Here is a 24516-nt window from a genome sequence, read left to right on the forward strand (position 1 = left end):
CTCTCTCTCTCTCTCTCTCATTCTCATTCTCTCATTCTCTCTCTCTTTCTCTCTTTCACTCTCTCGCATTCTCTTTCTCATTCTCTCTCTTTTTCTTTTTCTCTCTCTCTTTGTGTGTGTATATCAAGGACTCAGAATGGAACCAGACTGTGTGTGTGAACCGGGGACCGAGAATGGGATCAGACAGCCTTCGGGCAGGGTTGGAGGTAAGTTGCTGCTATATGTTTTTCAATTCTTTCAGTGTGCCCAGGCATCTGCTGCACCGATTTCCTTAACTCCAGGGAAGGTTTTCAGGACAGGCCACATATGCTGGCCTAATCAACTGGCCAAACTTCCCTAAATGACCAGAGGTGGCATAGGTGCCTGGTTACGCCCCCTTTGGCTGAAAAAAAAAGGACTTAAAAATTTCGTTACTAACGTGAGTTATGCTGGTGCAAATTAATCGGGGAAACTGGGGATTTTTAAGTTAGGCCAGAAAAAACAGCCTGCTCCAAAAGAAACGGCGCAAGTACTGGGGAAAATTGAGCCCATAATTTGGGACAATGTACATCACGAGACTGATCAGAGATTCTTGATGCATGTTAATTTGTCATGGATCTTCTTGCAGATTGTCATCATAGCTAACGAGATATAATGTGCATGTGATGTCATACTGAGTCTGATTCTGTGCCTCTGATTTGTTGTACTCAATCTGATTCTGTGGTATACGACTGCCATATCAAATCTGATTCTGTGGTGTGTCTGACTGCCATATCGTATCTGATTCTGTAGCATCTGACTGCCATATCGTATCTGATTCTGAATCATAGTGTGCATATGGCAGTCGTGCTTAATCTGATTCCAGACTGTGTATTTGACTTGTCTTATTCAACCAAGTGACAGCTGTGGCTCAGTGGGTAGCACTCTTGCACTCTGAGTCAGAAAGTTGTGGGTTCAAGTCCCACTCCAGGAACTTGAGCACAAAAAAATAATCTAGGCTGACACTCCAGTGCAATGCTGAGGGAGTGCTGCACTGTTGGAGGTGTAAAATGTCTTTTGGATGAGACGTTAAACCAAGGCCCTGTCTGTTCTCTCAAGTGGACATAAAAGATTCCATGGTACTATTTCGAAGAAGAGCAGGGGAGCTATCCCTGGTGACCTGGTGATTTATCCCTTAATTAACATAACAAAAAAACAGATTATCTGGTCATTATCGCATTGCTGTTTGTGGGAGCTTGCTGTGCGCAAATTGGCTGTCACGTTTCCTACATTACAACAGTGATTACACTCCAAAAGTACTTCATTGGCTTTAAAATGCTTTGGGATGTCCGATGGTTGTGAAAGCCGCTATATAAATGCAAGTCCTTCTTTCTTTTATTTAAATTTTGCTTTGACAATGCAATGAAGATGAAGCTGTATATAAATATTAAAGCAGAAGTAAGAGGAAATTGCAGTAAAGTTACTACTGGAGATGTTTGCACTGCCACCATGAATAAAATTGATGTTGCTCAGAAGCATAGCATTCTGCAAATACTCTGTCAACGTGGCTGAAGAATGAGTCAAAACTCCACCAGAATGTAAGCTCCTGTAAGTGAATGAAGCCAATTTCCACTGTTGAAAAAAGCACTGATAAGGTGAGAAGAAAGAACAGCCCTGTCAATTATATTTTTGTCCAGGGAAAAGGCAAGGCAGTTTGCTAATGGCTTCGGTTTGCTGAAGACAGCTTCAGAGACCGTGCTGGCTGGCTTTACAATTTGAAGAAGTGGCATGTATCTAAACGTATTTCAAGCAATCGCTGAGGAAGCCAACTTTGAAGATTAGTGCCCCGCTAAACTCTCTGCATTGTTGCACATTTACCATGCAGGGGATGTTATTGCTGTAGATGAGTTTGGTCTGTTTTACCAAATCTGGTAAGCAACATGCTTGCCCTCCGTGCTCTAGTGAGAAAAACAATACTTTGTTCCTGCCGTGTGCCAGGATCTGTGATCAGATAAAGCCTCTGATTTGTATCCACAAAACTACTAAATCAAGAATGTAAGCATGCCAATAATGATCTGTCCAAGCAACATAAAAGGTTGGATTATTACTTACTAGTTTAAAAATTCAATGGCAATATGGTAAGTTAATGAAAAATTAACCTAATCTTGTCTACCTGGAAAATGTCTACCTCGTCCTAAATACACTACAAACCACATTCCACCTATGGATCAAGGTGTGATAACATATTTGAAATGTCTACTGAAGCTTCCTTATGATCAATGTGAATGTATGCATGGTGAGGGAAGCAACTGTTGCAGACTAGTGACTATGTATGGAATGAGATGTCTGAAGGCACCGTAAAATGGTTGTGGTTGTCTAAGGCCAATCCATGCAGCTCCAGGACAAAGCCGCTGGAGTTCCTCAGAGCAAGGTCCTTGGGCCAACTATTTTCAGCTGCTTAATCGATGACCTTTCCTCGACCATAAGGTCACGAGTGGGCTGTTTGCTGACGACTCCACACTGTTCCGTTTCATGCCAGCGTATGGTAGGATCTGGACAACATCCAGACTTGGGCTGGCAAGAGGTAGATAACATTCGTGCCACGCATGTGCCAGGGAATATCTATTTTTAACTCATTCTCCTGATGTGGGCATCACTGGCATTTATTTCCCATCTCCTAGTTGCCCTAAGTAGGGCTTTGATATAGTTGAGTGGCTTGCTGGGCCACTTCAGAGGACAGTTGAGTCAACCATGTTGTTTTGGACTGGAGTCACACATAGGCCAAACTGGTTAAAAGCAGCAGGTTTGCTTCCTTAAAGCCCATTAGTGAACCAGTTTGGTTTTGATGATTATCTGACATCTATATGGTCACTTTTACTAATACTTTTTATATCCATATTTTTTTAACTGAAATCAAATTCTCAAACTGCTATGGTGGCATTTGAACACTCCTTCCCTGCATTACCAGTCCAGACATTTATAACCACTACATTTCTGTACCCAATGTTTTTTCCAAGGGTCAGTCATGGCTCAGTTGGCAGCACTCTTGCCTCTGAGTCAGAAGGTTGTGGGTTCAAAGTCCCATTCCAGAGACTTGAGCACAAAAATCTAGATTGATACTCCATTGCAGTACTGAGGAAGTGCTGCACTGTCGGAGGTGCCGTCTTTCTGATGAGACATTAAACCGAGGCCCTGTCTGCTCTTTAAGGTGGATGTAAAAGATCCCATGGCTCTATTTTGAAGAAGAGCAGGAGAGTTATCACCAGTATCCTGGCTAATATTTATCCCTCCATCAACATCCCAAAAACAGATTATCTAATCATTATCTCATTACTGTTTGTGGGAGCTTGCTGTGTGCAAATTGGCTGCTGCTTTTCCTACTTGACTACACTTCAGATGAACAGCTTGGGATTAGCGCATTGATCAGAAGATTAACTGGACCAGCTGTCTCAACGCGATGGCAGCCAGAGCAGATCAAATGTGGAGTACTCTGTAACGAGTGCCTCACCTCCTGGCTACTCAATGCCTCTCCACCATTTACAAGGCTCAAGTTAGGAATGCTCAAGTTAGAAAACTCACCTTGATGGGCGCAGCTGCAAGTATAGAATCCTACAGCACAGAAGGAGGCCGTTCGGTCTATCGTGCCTGTGCCAGCTTTTTGAAAGAGCTATTCAGTTCGTCCCATTTGTAAGTGGTTTCCCTTAGATATTTTCGACGCACCCCCACGTTACAATAGTTCTAGGCCTGGGAGTGATTACTGTACTGAACAGATGAATGAGTCACGGACAAATACCTCGGTCTCAACCGGCAATGCTTTATTAAAGCTACCTCAACACCGCAAAATAAGTAAATACAGTGACAATGTAGTACAATCCAATGCCCTGGCATGTCTAAACTGCCCCTATCGCGAAGTACCCAAAGTCTAAAGCCTCTGCTCAGATCCACAGTATACCCCCGAATCTGTACCGACTGGCTGGGCATACCCCTATGGTCCTTGCAGCAAAACCTCCCCGCTAAAACCCTTCTAAGGCTTGGTTGTGGAAACACATGACACCTCCTCACACAGTGTCTGTGATCTTAAAGATGCGTAGGCAGGGACGATGCTCACTGATTTGTTGGCTTACTCACTGCTTCTCCTGGTGAAAATATGTCTCTTCTGGTTCCCTACTGGTTTCTTCTCTCCGTCCCAGATTGAGTGCGCGGTCCTTATGGAGGTGAAGCAAGCAAGAGCAAGCGAGAGCGCGATGTGGCCACACGGTCCCCTTTTATATCCACAGTTCGTTTGCCTTTTCTGGCCGAATAAAGTTTGTCCTTGTTTCGAGGCTTCCTGTTTGTGTGGCTTCTGGGTATTCCATTGATGGCTGGTGATGGGGGTTTCGCTTCCAACCAGTCTGGGACTTAATGGCTTTCTATTGTTCTGGTTTCCCGCCTCTCAGGGTTATCTCATCCAGGTAATGGCTTGATCACTGACCAGCTTACATTGCTGATCTATCTCTGGCGAGTTCACATTGCTTAACAATGGATCATCTTTGCCCATTACCTGTGATGAGTTGCCTTATCCTGGCCATTGTAACTTCCCAGACCATCCCGGCCCATCAGGTGTGGATTTCGAGTACAACATGGAAAAGTACCCGGGCCCCTCCCACAAACAGGCTTCCAGTGAGAAATATTAAAACGCAATGTCCAGATAATGTCCAATAATCCTTGGGGAGCCGATACCTACACATTACCCTACTCTTTCCCCATAGCCCTGCAAGTTTCTACTTTTCAAGCATTAACCCAATTCTCTTTTGAAAGTTACCATTGAATCTTCTTGCGCCACTCTTTCAAGCAATGCATTCCAGATCGTAACAACTCACTGCATAAAGAAATACTCCTAATTTCCTCCCGGACAGTGATCTTAAATCTGTGTTTTCTGATTACTGACCCACCTGCCAGCGAAAACAGTTTCTCTACACTAAAGCTCGACGGCATCCAGGACAAAGTATTTTGTTTGATCAGCATTCCTGTTATAAGACTCTATATCCACACTGTCCACCACTAGTGCATTGTGCCTGCAGAATGTACTTACCTACAGGATGCACTGCAGTAACTTGCCAAGCTTCCTTCAACAATACCTCCCAGTGCTGCAAACTCTACCACCAGGAAGGATGAGAGCAGCAATGTCATGGGAGCACCATCACCTCCATGTCACACACCATCATGACTTGGACACAGACCGCCGTCTCTTAATGTCCACGGGATCAAAATCCATGAATTACCTATCTATAACACCATCGTGGAAGCACGAACAGCACAAGGACCATTGTGCTTCAGAGAGAAGACCAACCACCCCAACCTCAAGGCAATTAGGGATGAGCAGTAAATGCGGTCTTGCCAGCATTGCCGACATCCTGAGAACAAATTATTTAAATAAAACTGTTGTACTGAGGTTTTACGAGTGAAGCATTGTCCAGCAGAGAATGTGAACATTGATGTGACTGCTCTATGTGCAGATAACATTGAGTAGACAATGATGAATTTATCTGAGCTCACAGAAGCAGAAATGATCTCTACTGTCACTGCAGAAAGGTTTGAAAGTGAGAAAGAAGAGAATGATCACCGTTTTCATGAACACTCAGGCGAGGCATTGTCAATGGTGAACAAATTGTCCAGATTTCCTTGTGTTAAATAATGATGCCAATGTACAAGCATGCCTCAACGGACCACAAATTGTGTAAACAGTCAGTGAATAACAACAAATGAGTGCCAGAAGGCAAGCAAAGATAATTGACATTTTTGATTACCTAAAATAATAAAATGTTATAAATATTTAAACCTATTTTTAACATGTAACTTAATACAGGGTACTGTTAAAATCCTGTTTGAACCAATTTAGATAAAGCAATTGTTTGTTTACTGCACAATACTGAATGTTACTATACTGGACACTTAAATAAACCAGTTTATTTTGTTATAGCCAGTATAGTGAGATTTTATTACAAAATACAGTAGCATTTGATAACATGAAGGTATACATACAATACAGCAAAAATGCTCCTATAAAAGTCTCCAAGATTTAAAAAATCCAAATTGAAGATTTTTGATGTGTTAGTGATTTAATGTAGTGACAGTTTTCCCTCAGTCCCTTCAAATTTGTTATATGGAAACTGCACTACATCTCCCTTGGTGTTCTCTGCACTGGGCAACCATCAATGGTAGCATGCTGCAGAGACAGAATGTTGGAATTCACATCAGCAACTTGCTCTTTCGATCACACAGACTGTTTTACATTTCTTCCTAGTGAGGATTCCTAAACAGCAATGACAGTTGAGGCCTTCTCGCTAGGATGCAACACCATCAAAAAGTTCCATTGATCCATTTCATATGAACATTCTGAATGTTGACAGCCTGAGAACCTCCTTCCACCACAGGTACTGCTATCAGAAAGGGAGCACGGTGGGCACCATCATGGATACATGCTCATAGGAGGAGAAGTACATGGTTTGTACAGGAGGAGGCCACCACATGTACACAATAAAAGCATATCTCACTCATAGTCTCGGGCATAGCCATGGCTCCAGCTATTTACATAAAATCTGGAATGTATTTCTCTCTTTCACCCTCTTTGCTCTTTTATTTACACTCATTGTGCTTCTCTGTTCCTTCTTTCACCCCTCTAATTCTCTCTTATTTCTTCCTATAATTTATCATTCCTTCTATACCAGGTTTCATTCCCTTTCCTTGTTTCTGTCTAATTCTATTGTTGCATATTTTCTGCCTGTCCTTTTCGCTCTCCTGCTTCCTTTCATTCCCTCTCTCCTTCCTGTTTCTGTTGTATTTTTGTCTCATTCCTTTTCTCCCGCATGTTACCAACAGTAGCTCTTTATCTTAGGAGCTGAAGTAGGGAATCCTCTATAGGTATTCCTATCTGGATTACTTTCTGCTGCAGAGGCTGATTCCACTGAAGGTGTGTGCTTCTGGCAGCAGCCATTGTGTCTGTTGCAGTTTGCTCATTTGCCTGGCACCAGACCAGTGATTGCTTAAGAGCTTCATATGCACTTTAGCCACCTTCACTCCACCATTTAAAAACATCTAACGAATGAAACAAACATTCATTGGCTAAGAACTGCTTTCCTTTTTTAGAAGGTTTAGAATTCCTGTGTTCTGGTAATGGCACCTGTGCCATGTTAATTTGCTATAATTAATTCTGTCGGTTAGCCAGATCAAAATGAAAGGAAGTTTGCTCTGTTGCTGCTGATTCCATCGTTTACTATGTTGCACATCGGGACTGAATGCTGGGGTAAGGCAGCTAAACAAAGCTTCCAAACTGCTGCAAATCAGCCATGGAAAAGTCTCATGTGATTTCTGAGACACCATTGGCCAACCATGATTACTGTGCCTATAATTGAAATGTCTAAATCTGTGTAATGTTTCTTATGAGTGCAGGGCTGCTATGATGGGATAGAAAACATAATACTGCAAATGCTGGAAATCTGAATTAAAAACAGAAAATGCTGGAATCACTCAGCAGGAAGGCAGCATCTGTGGAGAGGATGGTAGACTTGCCAGTTTTGTGAGTATGGTAGTGTAGTGGTTATGGTACTGGGCTAGCAATCTTTTCAAGCTCATTTCTTTTCTGGTTCTGACAAAAGGTAATCAAACTGAAGTATTAATACAGGTCTAAATCTTCAGCCAAGCATATTTCTCTTCCTCTCCATACACTTAACATTTGTGAGGCAGGCTGGATGGACCAGTGAGTCTTTTTGAGTCCGTCATTGTCATATGTTAGTATGTGCTTTAACTGAGAGACCTACTGATGCATCCTGGGCGTTTCTGCAAATTGCAGATGCACATTTTGCATGTTGGAAAATTCTGCAAATTATATCTGCTCTGAATCCACAGATATAGTTGGCAACTCCCTTCAACTATTCTTGGGCAAAATATAGAGTCACGGGCTCTGCTTTTAAGATGAGCTGAGGCACTGAAACAAAATCTTTCATGAAGGTATTAAAAGACACAAAATACAATTCAGTGAATAAATGTAATTATTATTGTGAAATATGTATTTTTAAAATGTTGTTAACTTTATTTTGGACATTAGAATTTTCAGCTGTTAAAAAAAAGTGTCAGATGAATTGTTCTCAAAATATGTTTCAAGTGATTGGAATGGTTCACTTTATTACGTTTATAAAATACATTGTTTTATTGATGTGTTCTCTTCACTGGTCACTCAAGATTGCTTGGTTGTAACTTCATCCTGGTATGCTGTTGCACACAGGGCATCAAGGCTACGTGTGGACTTCAAATGATGAGATTAGAGGGCGGGGAATAATTGGACTGCGCATGCAGACTTAATTCAGTCCCTTTTTAAAAGCCATAAATGCTGTCCTTATTTTTATATATTATTTGATAAACATGGTCATTTTAGAAGCAGGATTGTCTCTTTGCAGAACAGGCTGATGAGCTTGGAGTTGCAAAACTGAACCACCACTAGCAGCAAGATATAATTACAATGTGACCACAATGTACATAGGCATCTTCTATTGTAAATGTTGGCATAGATTTTATAAATTAAACAGTTGACATAGGAAGTTGGCAGATGTAATATTTTTAATATATTGCAGATATATGGGATTACAACTGAAATTATTCTTTTAATGCAAAATGTGCAGTATGGGATGTAATAACTTTATTTAAAAAAACTGTCCTATAATGTTGAAGTGTCATTGGATTGGGTTGAATTTTCTCAGGAAAGCCTTGTGTCTTAAATCATTATCCTGGCTTGTAAAGTAACGACCCCAACCTCGCTCTACCTGGCTGGTGTGACAATTCCTCTTAGATGGCAGCCTTGGATTGAAAATCTTGACGATTGACCAAGATAATTCTAACATTCTGAATGACCAAAGACCTACCTAATTACAGAGCTATGAAATAATTCTACTGTACCATTCATTCACATGCCCTTCTTCCCTCCCCACCACACCATATGTGCACACGATTCCCTACATGAACACAAGCCCCTCTAGTCTGCATGTATTCAGACACCCAAGTTTGCCTTCCTTTGTTTTTGAAGATTTCTGGAGATGATTGAAAGATGTCTTTTTTTTCTGCAGATGCCAAAAAACGAATCAAAGTAGAGAATCCTGTTGTAGAAATGGATGGAGATGAAATGACCAGAGTGATATGGGGCTTCATTAAAGAAAAGGTAGTGGTTGTGATGGACTGAATTCAAATGAATGAAATTCTTTACTTTCCTGTGGCATTCTCCTTCTCAATAGATAATTTATTCTCACTTCAAGGATCATTTAATACGGCATCTGATTATTTCCTGTAGTTTCAACAATCACTGAGAATAATAAAAGAAAATAGAAAGCAGTAGGAGCGCTACTACTAAAAAATATTTGTGTTTTTTCGATATTAAATCATTTCTTTTTAGTGGAGGTGATGAGCATTGTAATAAACCAACCCATCCAATCAGTGTCTCTCTGTTATATTGCCCAGTAACTATTCTACCCAGAAATAATGTTGCCAAACATTTGTTGATTTGGTGTCATTGAACAGTCAAGATGAACTCTAAGTCCTTTTTTAACAGTAAAATAAAAGAGTGGTATATGTTACAATGTTGGAGCATGCAGAGATGTTTCATTATTTCACAATGGCTATATTAACAAACATGACTAAAAGAGTTCCCGTAATGGCACTAAGTCATACAGACTAGAAGATCTTGGGCTTGGTTGCTGGTCCACCCTGTGCTAACTGATCTCAGGCAGGACACCAGTTGTGCACTACAATTCGGCTCATTGTCTCCTGGATTAGGGAGAGGAAGAGTCAGCCAAGATTACCACTGTTGAGTGCTACCCAGTGACTCCTGCTGGAAAGTGTATTGTCTGGCCTCAGGTGAGGATTGATATGTCCTTACTATACAGTATAAATCCACACGAGGCCCATACTTGAAAGAAGGTCACTTTGTGACCAGTTACCTTTATTACCAAGACCTCAAGTGATGAAGGTGGGTGGATCTTCCCCTTTTATACCTGAGAGTCCAGGTTAGGAGTGTCTCCCACAAGTTCGCCCCCATGTGGTCAATGTTCTCAAGGTGTACAACTTAGGTCAGCTTATACATGGGTTACAATGATAGTTGAATACATGACATCACCCCCCCACCCCCAAAGTCTTATGGGGATCACAGTTTAAGTCTCTCTGGTGGTTTACACTCCCTTGTAGAGCACCTGAGTTGGGGCTCCGGTTGTTGGGCGCTGGCCTGAGTGTCTGATGTTTGCAGTGCCTCAGGGCTGAACGGACTGCCCACAGTGACTGGGCTCTCCTCCACTTGATTCCGGTGTTCGGTCACCTGTGCTGGAGTAAACTCTACGTCGTGTTCTTCCTCTGCTTCTTCTATGGGGTTGCTGAACCTCCTTTTAGTTTGATCCACATGTTTGCGGCAGATTTGTCCATTGGTAAGTTTAACGACAAAAACCCTATTCCCCTCTTTGGCAATCATGGTGCCTGCAAGCCATTTGGGCCCTGCAGCCTGATTAAGGACTAAAACAGGGTCATTTACATCAATACATTGCGCCCTCGCATTCTTGTCATGGTTGTCACATTGTGACTGACGCCCGCTCTCAACAATTTCTTTCATAGTAGGGTGTATAAGGGATAACCTGGTTTTGAGCGTCCTTTTCATTAGCAACTCTGCGGGTGGAACCCCTGTGAGCGAGTGTGGTCGGGATCTATTGGCCAACAGGAGGCGTGATAAGCGGCTTTGTAGGAAACCCCCTTGGATTCTGAGCATCCCCTGTTTGATTATCTGCACTGTTCGTTCCGCCTGGCCGTTTGAGGCCGGCTTGAACGGTGCCGTTCTGACATGGTTAATTCCATTGCCTGCCATGAAGTCCTGGAATTTAGTGCTTGTGAAGCACGGGCCATTGTCGCTGACCAAGACATCCGGTAGACCATGGGCGGCGAACATTGCCCGTAGACTTTCTACCATGGCAGAGGATGTGCTTGAATTTAAAATGGCACACTCAATCCATTTGGAGTAGGCGTCTACTACAACCAAAAACACTTTTCCCATGCAAGGACCTGCATAGTCCACATGGATGCATGACCATGGTTTGGCGGGCCAGGACCAGGGGCTAAGGGGGGGCTTCCCTGGGTGCGTTGCCCAGCTGAGCACACGTGTTGCACCTGCGAACACAAAGTTCCAGGTCTGCATCTATCCCTGGCCACCAAACGTGTGTCCTGGCAATTGCCTTCATCATGACAATGCTCAGGTGCTCATTGTGAAGTTCTCTGATAAACACCTCTCTGCCCATATGGGGCATAATTACTCGGTTTCCCCACAGTAGGCAATCGGCCTGAATCGAGAGTTCATCCTTGCGCCTATGAAACGGATTAAATTCCTCAGGGCATGCCCCGTCCCCATTCAGGACACATTTCTTAACTAAAGACAATGGCGGGTCTTTATTTGTTCAGACTTTAATCTGACGGCTGTCACGGGTGAGCCTTCGCTTTCGAAAGCTCCAACAGCCATGACCATCTCAGCAGCATGCTCAGTTGCCCCCTCAGTGGTGGCTAGTGGGAGCCTGCTGAGTGCATCGGCGCAGTTTTCGGTGCCCGGTCTGTGCCGAATTGTATAGTCATAGGTGGCTAACGTGAGTGCCCACCTCTGTATGCGGGCCGATGCATTCGCATTTATGGCCTTGTTGTCGGCCAAAAGGGACGTTAGGGGTTTGTAATCTGTCTCCAGCTCAAATTTCCTGCCAAACAGGTACTGGTGCATTTTTTTTATTGCATATACACATGCTAGCGCTTCCTTTTCTACCATCCCATAGCCCCTTTCGGCCTGGGACAGACTTCTGGAGGCATAAGCTACCGGCTGTAACTGACCATTGGCATTCACATGCTGCAACACACACTCGACCCCATAGGATGACGCATCGCACGTTAAAACAAGCTTCTTACACGGGTCATATAATGTTAGCAGTTTGTTGGAGCATAACAAGTTACGTGCTCTATCAAAAGCCCTTTCCTAGCTGTCCCCCCAGACCCAATCACAACCTTTGCCTAGGAGCACATGTAGCACCTCTAACAGCGTGCTCAATTTGGGAAGAAAGTTACCAAAATAGTTCAGGAACCCTAAGAACGAACGCAGCTGCGTTGTGTTACGGGGTCTGGGTGCTCTCTGGATCACTTCTGTTTTGGATGCAGTAGGGGGTCTGATCTTGTCTGCTGCTACCCTCCTCCCCAGGAATTCTACCTCTGGAGCTAAGAAGACGCACTTCGCCTTTTTCAGTCGCAGCCCTACCCGGTCCAGTCTGCGTAGCACCTCCTCCAGGTTGTGGAGGTGTTCTTCAGTATTGTGACCCATGATGAGGATGTCGTCTTGAAAAACCACCGTTCTTGGAATCAACTTGAGGAGGCTTTCCATATTTCGCTGAAAGATCGCGGCAGCCGAACGAATCCCGAACGGACATCTGTTGTACTCAAACAACCCCTTGTGTGTCGTGATGGTGGTCAGCTTCTTCGACTTACTCACCAGCTCCTGGGTCATGTAAGCTGAGGTCAGGTCCAAATTTGAAAAAAGTTTGCCACCGGATAACGTCGCAAAGAGGTCCTCCGCTCTCGGTAGCAGGTACTGGTCTTGGAGTGACACCTGATTGTGGCCTTGTAATCACCACATATCCTGACTGACCCATCCGCCTTGAGCACCGGCACGATCGGGCTCACCCAGTCACTGAATTCGACTGGCGAGATGATGCCTTCCCTCAGCAGGCGGTCCAATTCGCATTCTATCTTTTCCCGCATCACATACGGCACCGCTCTGGCCTTGTGGTGTACTGGCCTGGCGTCCGGGTTTATGTGAATCACTACCTTGGCCCCCATGAAAGTGCCGATGCCGGGTTGAAATAATGAGTCAAATTTGTCCAGGACCTGTGAGCATGATACTCGCTCCACAGAAGAAATTGCATTGACATCGCCTCATTCCCAGTTCATGACAGCAAGCCAACTCCTCCCCAGTAGTGCGGGACCGTCCCCCAGGACAATCCAGAGTGGTAACCTGTTCTCCGAATCTTTGTGGGTCATGACTACCATGGCGCTGCCTAGCACCGGAATGATCTCCTTTGTATATGTCCGTAGCTGTGTGTCAATCGGCAATAATTTTGGCCTCCTGGCCTTGGACACCCACAACCTTTTGAACTGTTTGATACTCATCAGGGACTGGCTGGCCCCCGTGTCTAGCTCCATTAATACTGGGATGCCATTGAGGAGCACTTCCATCATTATCGGTGGCGTCCTGGTATATGAACTGTATACGTGCTCCACATGAACTCGCTGAACTTCAGCTTCCAGCGATTTCCCCCAGTATTCATTTAGCCTCGTAGGACTTACATTGGGCCTGTCCTCCTCGTACATCAACCTGGCTGCAGACTTCCTGCACATACGTGCCAAGTAACCGCTGACGTTGCAGTTTCTGCAGGTATATTGCTGATACCTTCAAGCTCTGGCTGGGTGTTTGCCTCCAAACCTCTAGCATGAGCTGGAGGCCCCATTGTTGGAAACAAAAGGTCCATCACCAGTCGATCGTCTCTGACTGTCTCTGTAACTGTCCTTAAGTGCACCATTAACAGGTGTTGATGGCCCCATTACTGGCCGCATTGTCCATTGCGATGGCATGAATCGCTGTTCAGCTAGCCATTGTCTCTGTTGAATTTCCCCTTTGGGTTCGACTACATGCTGGGTCCTGTCCGATTGCCCTTGTGTGCCGCGTTAACAATGTTAACTCCCTGGTCGTTTGCCGCATTTGAGCCAAGATTTTTGTCATACATCATTCTGGTCTCTTCCTCCCCTGAGATAAATGTCTGGGCTATCAGAGCCGCCGCTTCCATGGTCAAGTCTTTGGTCTCAATCAGTTTCCTGAAAACCCCAGCGTGCCCGATGCCCTCAATAAAAAAGTCTTGCACCATCTCCGCTCTGCATGCATCTGGGAACGTACATAGGCTCGCCAGTCGCCTGAGATCTGCCACAAAGTCTGGAACCCTTCTTGCCGCCGGTGCGTGTAAAACCGGTGTCTCGCCATGTGCATGCTGCTCGCCGGTTTAAGGTGTTCCCCGATCAACTTACTGAGCTCTTCGAACGTCTTATCCGCCGGCTTCTCTGGCGCTAGACAGTCCTTCATCAGGGAGTACGTTCTGAATCCACACACCGTCAGGAGATGAGCCCTGCGTTTGTCGGCCGAATCCTGTCCCAACCATTACTTAGTGACAAAACTTTGCTGTAGTCTCTCAATAAAGTTGTCTCAATCATCACCAAAACAGTACCTCTCTTCTGTGCTGCTAGTGGCCATGCTCGCATGGTTTAAATCCCATTTTCTCGTCGCCAGTGATATGTCCTTACTATACAGTATAAATGCACACGAGGCCCATACTTGAGAGAAGGTCACTCTGTGACCAGTTACCTTTATTACCAAGACCTCAAGTGATGAAGGTGAGTGGAGCTTCCCCTTTTATACCTGAGAGTCCAGGTTAGGAGTGTCTCCCACAAGTTCACCCCTTGTGGTCAACGTTCTCAAGGTGCACAACTTAGGTCAGCTTATACATGGGTTACAATGATAGTTGAATACATGACAAGGATAACATCAAACTTGACTTTGATGTCCTCCAAAGTCAAATGATGTATGCTCTTGGCTGACACATAAAGAATGGCACTTGGATGAAGTACGTGGAGGGAATCATGTGCCCCTGCAAGAGTTGGTATCTTTAGAACAGGGTGGATAATAAAAATGAGAATGTTAAAAAAAGACCAAAGTAGCTTGTCATTTTTTAATCAAAATCTGAGGATTCATGTGGCTTAATTCATCAGTATTTATATATGATATATTTACACTATTTTTTATTTAGCTTCTAAAGTATCTGTTATTCTGTGTAATTTTTTGGCAATGATGTTCATCTTCCAAAGTTAATGAAAGTTTAATGTACAGAGAATCAGCTATTAGCAATATTACATTTTGTATACATTTTAGTTGTTCTGAAGTTGTTTTAAAGGACTTTGCCATCTGATAGTGTCTTGAAGATAATGGAAAAATTCACAATGTTGCAATGTAATCTTTTTCAACTGATTTCTAAGTAGTATAGTTAGTGAATTTTACCAAACGGATCACAAAGTTAAAAACAAATATGCGGAAGGTCATTTGGACAATCTTAGCTTATCTTTCTAGAAAGTCCTTGCAGTTCTCCTAGGGGAATCAAGGGATATGGAGATAGAGCGAGAAAGAGGTCGAAGATCAGCCATGTTCTTGTTGAATGGCAGAGGGGCCGTAGGGCCTCCTGCTCCTAATTCCTATGTTCAATCCCCTTCTCCCACACCAATACTGGTTAGATAGGTGGTTGACGGAAAGGGGGATAAAGAGATCTGGGGCTAGATTTTACACTTTTGTGCAGATCACCCAAAATGGGTAGTATTTATGGCGTGGGCGGTAAAAATGGGTTTTCAGATCGCCGATTGTCGCCCGTTCTCAAAGCACCTAGTCTCCATTTAAAAAATTGGGCATTACCACAAGCGATCTGAAATGGGCGTTGGCATTAAATCTCTCTGACCTTCTGCCGTAAAGTGTTGCCGTCCTTAGCAACGGCAAGGCAACGCTCGTTTTCCGTGATTCAGGAGGTCAGGGGTCATTACATGCGCAGAAGAGGAGACAGAGAGAGAGGGAGCAGAGAGGGACTGAAAGCATGTGTGGCTGTGGTGTGTGCTTGTTTAGCTGTTGTGGGAGGCACAAGGGAGATTCACTACTAACAAAAAGCCTACTTAGCACCAAGAACATAGTTGACACCGAGTTTTTGTCCAACAAATAATATATAACATGGAAGGGATGGAGGAGGCCCTGGAGCTGGTAGTCAGGAACACTGGTGGCAGAGGGCTCCCAGTGGTCCCGGAGCACGGCACTGCACCCCCATTGCCAACCACACATGAGAGCCAGGAGCAACATCTTGCTTCTGGCTTGGAGCACGTTCCCACCTCGGGACCGTCTCTCCCGTATCCGTCCAAGCAGCGGTTCGGCCGTCATCCCCTCTCCCTCCCCCCCCGCCAATGAAGCAGCGTCTGAGGGGCTCCTCGGCCAGGCGGCTTGGAGTCAGGAGGGGAAGGGGTAGAGGTGGGGATGAGAAGCTGGCGGGGGGTTGGTTTGTACAGATATACTTATGGTTTCAGATAAATGTTCGGTTTAAATGTGTTTTATTTAACATAACCTTGTTGCGCATTGGCTCAGATAGCTGCACTGTTACACACTGGTGATTCGTTAACATCAAAGGGTATAATTACACTTAACTTCAATCAACTTAAACGTTAACTGTCACCAAGGTGATGCACACCATTGATGTATGACCTGCACACCCAGCAGTGTGTCAGCCTTGTAAATAACACCAATGTTCTTTCAGGTATAGCGCTCATTTATGAGCCCCTGACGTAAGAATCTTGCAGCTATGAAGCCACCACAGGGTCTAAAGGGGGGCATGAGCATGGCTTCAGCGTCAGCCTGATTCTGTGGCCCGAGGTCAACGTCCACCTCCTCGTCCTCCTCTTCCTCTCCTGAGGTGGACCGTCACACCCTTCTGGCAATTCTTGTCCCCTCCTAATAGCCAAGTTTTGCAGCATGGAGCACACCACCATGAATTGAGCTACCTGCTCAGGATGGTATTGGAGCTCGCCTCCTGAGTGGTCCAGGCATCTAAAGCGCTGCTTAAGCACTCCAATGGTATGCTCGACAATATTGCATGTGGCTATGTGGCTCTCGTTGTATTGCTTCTCGGCTTCGGTGTGGGTGTCATGCAGGGGGGGTCATCAGCCAGGTGGCGAGGCCACATCCTTTGTCACCAATCCAGCAATGATCTTGTGGCTGATTGTTTAACAAGTCAGATACAGTGCTCTCACGCAGGATGTGAGCATCATGGATGCTGCCCGGAAATTGAGCATTCACTGCCATAATAATTTGGTGGTCGACAACGAGTTGCACATTCAGGGAGTGGAATCCCTTGCAGTTCCTGTAAACCTCTGCATCCTGAAAAGGAGCCCGCATCGCGATGTGCGTACAGTCTATTGCACCCTGCAACTTGGGGAAGTTAGCAATTCGGTAGAATCCTAGAGCCCTCTCAGTCTGAGCCTCCCTGGTCATAGGGAAGCTGATAAAGTTCATCCTGCGTGTGTACAGAACTTCAGTGACCTGTCGAATGCAGCAATGTGTGGCATGCTGAGATATACCGCAAATGTCGCCAGCTGAGGCCTGAAAAGAACCCGACGCGTAGACCGACAGTGCCGCGGTGACTTTGACCTCGACGGACAGTGCGGTCCTGATGGTGCTGGCAGGTTGCAGATCTCCTCTTATGAGCTGGCACATCTCCCTGATAACCTCTTTGTGGAAGCGCAGTCTCCGAAGGCAGGTGGTATCGGGCAAGTTGAGGTAAGACCGCTTCTCCCTGTACTTGCGGTGGGTGTAACGCATTGGGCACATGATGCTGTCGAGCATACCTTCTGCCATCTCGAGTCTGCAGCAGGTAAGTGGTCATCAAGAGAGGGTGAGAAAGGACAGGCCCCATTCCAATAGCTGTCTGTTTTCCACCGATTGGTCACAAAGAATGAATGTCCCCATGAAGACACCTATTAAATTCCAGTCGTCCACAGTATGATAAAGATGTTTGTTCAGATGTTCACATCACCTCCAAAGACCTCCAGAGTACATCTGAACTCCTCCGAGGTTGAAGCAGAGCAGCCTTTTAAATGATGCGACATGTGATTTAGAACATGGCGTCCATACCACTGTGAGTAGTTCCCGTTAGTTCCACTTTTTCCCGGCGTTTTTTTGGCGAGCGATATTGTGGGCGAGATGTGTGCGAGATGGTGAAAGTGATGCTGGGCGTTAGTTTTGGCAAATGTGATCTTTACGACAAAATAAGGTGGACGGTCGTTTTTATTGAATCCCGGCGTTAATTACGTGCGGAAAGTAACACCGGGCGATATTATGGGCGTTGGTTTTACCCATTCTGATGATTCCGCCCGGCGTTATGTACATGGGGAAAGTAATGCTCGGCGATAAGTGTCTGAAAAATGGGCATCAGTTTCCATTTGTGGCTAAATGGCCGCTATCTGGGTGTTATACGTCATTTCAGCGGTAAAATGGACGTTAACTGATGCCAGTTCATTGGATATATTCAAGGGGGTGTTAGATATGGCCCTTAGGGCTAAAGGGATCAAGGGGTATGGGGAGAAAGCAGGAAAGGGGTACTGAGGTGAATGATCAGCCATGATCTTATTGAATGGTGGTGCAGGCTTGAAGGGCCGAATGGCCTACTCCTGCACCTATTTTCTATGTTATGCAAGCAAAAATAATGGAAAATCATGGGAACATGGAATAGTTGGGTGGCACGGCTTGTTTCATGTGTTGTAATTTCTATGTGATTATGTATTTTTAAATAATTCCAGTGTTTTGCCTCCACTACTTTATCCAGAAGTCCATTCCATGGGTCAAGTTTCGGGCCGCGCCTAGAACGGCGCAGCCCTGCGACCCACGCCTGATTTCCGCGCTTAAAACCGCGCTGAAAACTTACCTCGGTATTCTCCACGCCTTCAGGTCGATCCAGGCCCTCGGTGCGGCGCAGCACGAGCTGTTGGGGGTGGAGCCAGGTCCCTGCGCTGAAAACAGTGCCGGGACCTCTGCACATGCGCGCTACAGTGGGCGCGCATGTGCAGTAGCTCCAGGCACCCGAAACGGTGTGGGAGGGGCCCGAAGCACGCCGCCCCGAGTCCTGGCCGATTGGCCTCACTGGGGCTGCGTGGATCAGGCTGCACCTCCCTCCTCCAGCTCTGGCTGTGGCTCCCCCCCCTCCTCCCGTTCAGCACCCACTCCCTCTGGCTCTCTCACGCCCCCCTCCAGCTCCCGCTCCGCTGTCTGCCGCCCCCCGAGCTCCCGCTCCGGCTCACCCGCCACCCCCCCTTTTCAGGTCCGGTCCGCTCCCTCTTCCTTCGGTGGGGCCCGCCCGCCCGGCATCTTGCTGGGGGCGGGCCCCGCCCGAAGTCTTCGGCCTGGCTTCTTCTCGTCAGTCGAGCCCGTTCAGCCTCACCCCTCTCCCTCCCCCCTCCCTCCCTCTCCTCTCCCCCCTCCCTCCCTCTCCTCTCCCCCCCCTCTCCTCTCCCCCTCCCCCTCCCTCCCTCTCCCCCTCTCCCCATCCTCCCTCTCCTCTCCCCTCCCTCCCTCTCCTCTCCCCCCCTCCCTCTCCTCTTCCCCCCCTCCCTCCCTTTCCCCCTCTCCCTCTCCTCTCCCCTCCCTCTCCTCCCCCGTCCCTCCCTCTCCTCCCCCCCCTTCCCTCCCTCCCTCTCCTCTCCCCCCTCCCTCTCCTCTCCCCCTCTCCCCCCCTCCCTCCCTCTCCTCCCCCCCCCTCGCTCCCTCTCCTCTCCCCTCTCCCTCCCTCTCCTCTTCCCTCTCCCTCCCTCTCCTCTCCCCCTCCCTCCCTCTTCTCTCCCTCCCCCTCTCCCCCCCTCTCCTCTCCCCCCTCCCTCCCTCTCCTCTCCCCCCTCCTCCCCCCTCCCTCCCTCTCCTCTCCTCTCCCCCCCCCCTCCCTCTCCTCTCCTCTCCCCCCCCTCCTCCCCCCTCGCCTTGCTGTCAGAAACACATAGACACTGACAGACAGAGAGAGAGACACTTCACAGACAGACAGACACACTGACAGACAGAGAGAGAGACACTGACAGAGACAGAGAGAGGCACACTGACAGACAGAGAGAGAGAGAGACACTGACAGAGAGAGGCACACTGAGGGGGCCCGTCCCAACACGCTGTTGGAGGGCTCCCGGCGCTGCAGTCGGTAAGTAGAAATGTAATTTTTTATTTATTGATTTTTTAATGTTTTTAATTTTAAATGTTTTTATTTTTTTTGATTGATTTATTGGTTGGTTGATTTATTTATCATTTATTATTGATGATGACTCTTTATTTGTAAAAATGATGTGTTTCATGTTTGTAAACTTCCCTTGCCCCCCCCCCCCCGGCCCCATCTCTCTTCCCTACGCCTGATTTCTAAGTGTAGGCAAGGTTTTTCTGAACATACAAAAATCTACACTTACTCCATTCTAAGTTAGTTTGGAGTAAGTTTTCACTGCCTAAACTTGCAAAACAGGCGTAAGTGGCCAGACACGCTCCCTTTTGAAAAAAAAATCTGTTCCAAAATGAAACTGTTCTAACTGACTAGAACTGGAGCAAACTAAATGCCGAGAATTGCAATTTCTAAGATACTCCATTCGAAACCAGTTGCTCCAAAAAAATAGGAGCAACTCAGGCCGAAACTTGACCCCTATGTGTAGACCACTCAGTGTGAATAAAAACTTCATGATATCAGTCATCATTTTTCATTTTACCTTAAACCTGTGTCCTCTTGTCTTACTCCCCTGGTTTAGTTAGAATTGATTTTCTGGATCTACGTTTCTCACACCATTTTAATCTTATATATCCTTCTATTTCATCACTTCTTGGTTGTAATTTTTCAAGGCTGAAAAGAGTTTCTGCACTTTCCACTGTGCATCAGTCCTCTGATGCTAAGGATCATTCTTGTGTCTCTTCTCTGAACTAACTTCAGGGCTTGAATGTGTTCTGATTAAAGTACTATACAGTTGACTAATTGTTCACTATTTTATTGATTGTTGGTCCTCAATGATTGAATGTGTTGGAATAAATTGTTATCCTATAAATGTGCATCTGAATTCCTGATATGCCATCATAGAACATTTGTGTTGCCCTACGTGCAATATTTTGCACTTGTCCATGTTAAATTTTCATTTGCTGTTGCTCCATCCACTTTATCTAACTCATTTTGTCTTTCCTGAGCAGTCTCCGCAGAATCAACCCCCACCTTGGTCAAATTTTCAGATTAAGTTTCAGAACCCAAGTTGATTTAAATTAGAGGCAGTAGGGGGTCCCAACATCAACTCCACTCCCCATCTTCCTCCACTCTGGCATTATTCCTCTTAACAAATACCCGCTGCTTCCTACTCTTTAGTTCATTTTTATCCAGTCTCAAGTTTTACCTTGAATCCCTATCACTTTGAGCTTCTTTGGTAGCCTTGCATGTGGAGATTTGCCAAATTATGTTTTGGAGTTCTAGGTACATCACTTTGCAGAGCTCCCCACTTCTCTTGGGATGATACTTGCTTTAAAAAATAATAATTGAAGTTGGTCTGGCAGGATCTTTCCCTTCTGAATCCTTAATAAAAATCAAAATGCTCAGCAAGTCAGTATATGTAAAGAGAAAAGACAAGTTCATGTTTCAGGTGTATACCAGTCATTGGAACTGATGAAGTGTATAGAATCTTCTCTTTTCAGATGCTGAATGACCTGTGTATTTCCAGTATTTTCAGGGTTTGTTCCTTTTTTATTTCTTCGGTATCTTTGTTTTGCTGGGTTTTTTTACTAGATCTTATTGTACTTATAATTCTCAAAGTAGAAAAGGCTTTAGGCAGCTTATATCCAAAATATCATTGGCCCAAAAATAACTCCGGAGTATGCCGCAGACCTGCGAAAAGAATATGCATACTTGATGGAGTCCTCCTTCGTAAAATAGTGCTCTGACACTGCATACTTGAGGGCAGCGTAATGGCCCACGGATCCCAAGGGTGCAGTGTACCTGGAATCACCTGGACCTGGTCCTCTAATCAAGAAACAGAATTAGATTTTACATCATTTCAGAAGGGAATCTTGTAATCAGATTTAATTATAATTACTTTACAGGATTGGAATTTAATTTTTAATTAGCTTAATTCCACTATCTTCACTACATCTTAGTTCTGTTAGTAAAAAATTAATTTTGCTGATAATTATCAACATCACTAAAACTCCAATCACTGCAGAAACAAGAAAAACTAATTTGATACAATTAAACAACCCGATTTCCGAGATGAAAATTATGAGGTATCCCCTTATGCTGATGCAAATAGGCCCTGCGCCTGTTTGCATCAACCGTAAAATTTTCGTACGCAATTGCTGGGCAGTTGGTGGGGAAATAGCCCAATTCTATGCTAGCAATTGGTTTTTCTTCAGCTGTGCGGATGATCTGTCAATGCATACGTTACAGATCGCATGTTTGGGATTTAGCACATGTGCAAGCGCATGCGGAAATCCCGAACCTGCGGTCTATTTAAAAAGCAGTATGATGGCATACTCTGAGAGTACCCCATCATATCCACTGAAAATTCTGGCCCATTAGAATGATGACAGACTTTACAGGAGGCTTAGTTAGAATGTGCCATACTTGTAGTAATTTGGGAACATTTAAATAAACTTACAGACATCAAACATTGTCTTACTTATATCTCAGTGAAATTGTGTTCTCTGTAACTAATGAGATTGTGGAACTGCAGTTAGATTGTGTAGATAAGGCAGATATTGGGTGTGTTGCCAATGATGTAACCTCAAATTGGTCACTTTATCTTCATTTTACAGTACGAAATACAAAGTACAGAATGAATAGACTGTGAAAGCCTCTCTCTCTCTTTGTCTCGCACACGGCAAGTTCCAAATTAAACACAACAATAATCAATAACTTGAGCCAGAAACAAGGGGGCCGAACTTGGTGGAAGTTGCGCTCGCAGCCGCCGAGGATCTGCCAGAAATGTCGTTTCTTTGGCCGATTCCTCCGGAACCGCCCATCTGCCGTCCCCGTTCCGCCCGGCGGGAGATTGGTGGCGAAGGGTTCCGCCGACGTGAGGTCGTGCCGCCCGCCCATGCCGGATGCCCCAAATTGGTCAATTATGCTGGCCTCCAGTTGACCTGCTGCCCCCCCAGAAGGACCGCTTGGGAAAAGTAGGCCTGACCTGGATGGCAGTCGGGCAGCACGGAGAATGGGTGGGAGGGAGTGCTGGAAGCCAGATCACGGCAGTTGGGCAGATGCTGGACCATTATGAGTGGGACTGCTGGAAAAAAGTTAGGTGCATGTTGCATTACTCTACTGCTGATGGTGATGTTTAATTGGGATGTCATAAAAGCGACTTCATTGAGAAGCCCAATGGCAAAGGGAAAATTATGATGAATAAGTGAAAAGTCTTCAGCATGTCATATTTTGTATAACCAAGCTGATTCATTAATTGTGTGACACAATGTACTGCAATGTAACTGATGACCATGTCATCTCAGGGGTGGCACTCCTACATGTTTGGCCTCTGAAAAAGAGGGTTGAAGTGCAAGCTTTAAAGTCTGCCCTGTAAGTAGGTAAAGTGAGAGAAATTGAATGGCAGCCTTCCTGCATTGGTGACCCTTCTTTGTCATCTTGCGATGGCCTGATGACAGGACCCATTATACAGTGCAGTCAGATGTGGATGGGAAGATAATCCTGATAAAACAGATGACCTGAGGGACAGATGTGTGTTTCTCACAACGCACCACACATGAAATAAAAATGACACACTAACCAAAAAAGGGTTAGCAATGTGAGTGTATTTACAAGTGCACAATAACAAAGGTTACATAAGATTATTAAATGTGAAAAGATTTACAGGAGCAACACCTACCCCTTTACCCAGCACCACCACCTCTTCCCCCCCACCTTGCAGGGATACCCAATGTCCTCTTGCTCCCCCCCCAGCCTACAAGACGGTGTGGCGCTCCCCTGTCCCTCACTGCCTCTGGTTGAGAAGGTTGTGCAGGAGGGCAGTGGGATGTCTGCAGATGTGTGAGTCTTGGTGAAAAGGTAGGGCGCGGGACCGATGGCACCAGGATCTCCTGCTCCTCCGGATCTGTCTGATCTGTCTGCCTTGAGGGTGTGGGGTCGTAGGCTTGCACTTCGTGTCCAGAAGCCATCTCTTGCATCATGGCCTCAACACTCTTCATTGTGCGCTCCCACAGTGTAATGAGCCGGTCCATCTTCTGATCATACTGCTGGGTGATGGTGACGATGCTGCCAGCTATCACAGCCATGGTCTGCAGAATATAGTGACCTATCTGCACACTGGTGTGTGATAGCTGCACCATCTCGTTCAGTGCAGAGAACCGTGCTGCATCCGCAGGTTGTTGCTCGCTCGTGGTGGGTGCTGGTGCCTCGCTTCCCTTTGAGCCACGGCCTCTGTGCTTGGTAGAGCTTGCATCTGTGGAGTCCGTTGGAAAGCCCAGGAAATCGGAGCTTGACGCCAAGGTTCTGCGGACACTTGGCTGACATTGCAGGAAGCTGCTGTCAGCCGGTTCCAGGTCAAGGGGTAGAAAGATGGGCCTTTCTCCCAACTCTCTCTCCTGTTCTTCCTGGCCCTGGGTGTGGGAAGTGGTAGCGTTGGAATTGAGTGATGTGGGGTGGCGGGGGGAGGGTGGCGGCGGGGATGGAGGAGGAAGGATCTGCTGCCTTTGGGTGTGGAGAACGTGGGATGGGAGACGCTGGGGTCTGATGGCTTCTCTGAAGGCCCGAGATCGAAGGTCTCCCTATATCCGTCATGTCCGAGTCATCATCTGCAAGTAGAGGACAACATCATTTCAGGCAGCGGTGGGGGGGGGGGGGGGGGGGTGTTGGTCAAGCTGAGATGTGAGCTGTTCCATCTCACATTATGCCAGTAAGGAGT

At 45.9% G+C, this 24516-nt stretch overlaps 1 protein-coding gene across 1 annotated transcript in view; it reads left to right on the forward strand.

The window, feature by feature from the left end:
* LOC139239315 (isocitrate dehydrogenase [NADP], mitochondrial-like) overlaps positions 1-24516 on the forward strand; it is a 112849-nt gene that overhangs the window by 20661 nt on the left and 67672 nt on the right. Inside the window, exon 2 of the mRNA XM_070868020.1 lies at positions 9054-9145. Coding sequence (XP_070724121.1) covers positions 9054-9145 — 92 coding nt within the window. The remainder of the gene's footprint in view (positions 1-9053; positions 9146-24516) is intronic.

Source organism: Pristiophorus japonicus, chromosome 1 (assembly GCF_044704955.1).
Source record: "Pristiophorus japonicus isolate sPriJap1 chromosome 1, sPriJap1.hap1, whole genome shotgun sequence".
NCBI classification, from domain to species: domain Eukaryota; kingdom Metazoa; phylum Chordata; class Chondrichthyes; family Pristiophoridae; genus Pristiophorus; species Pristiophorus japonicus.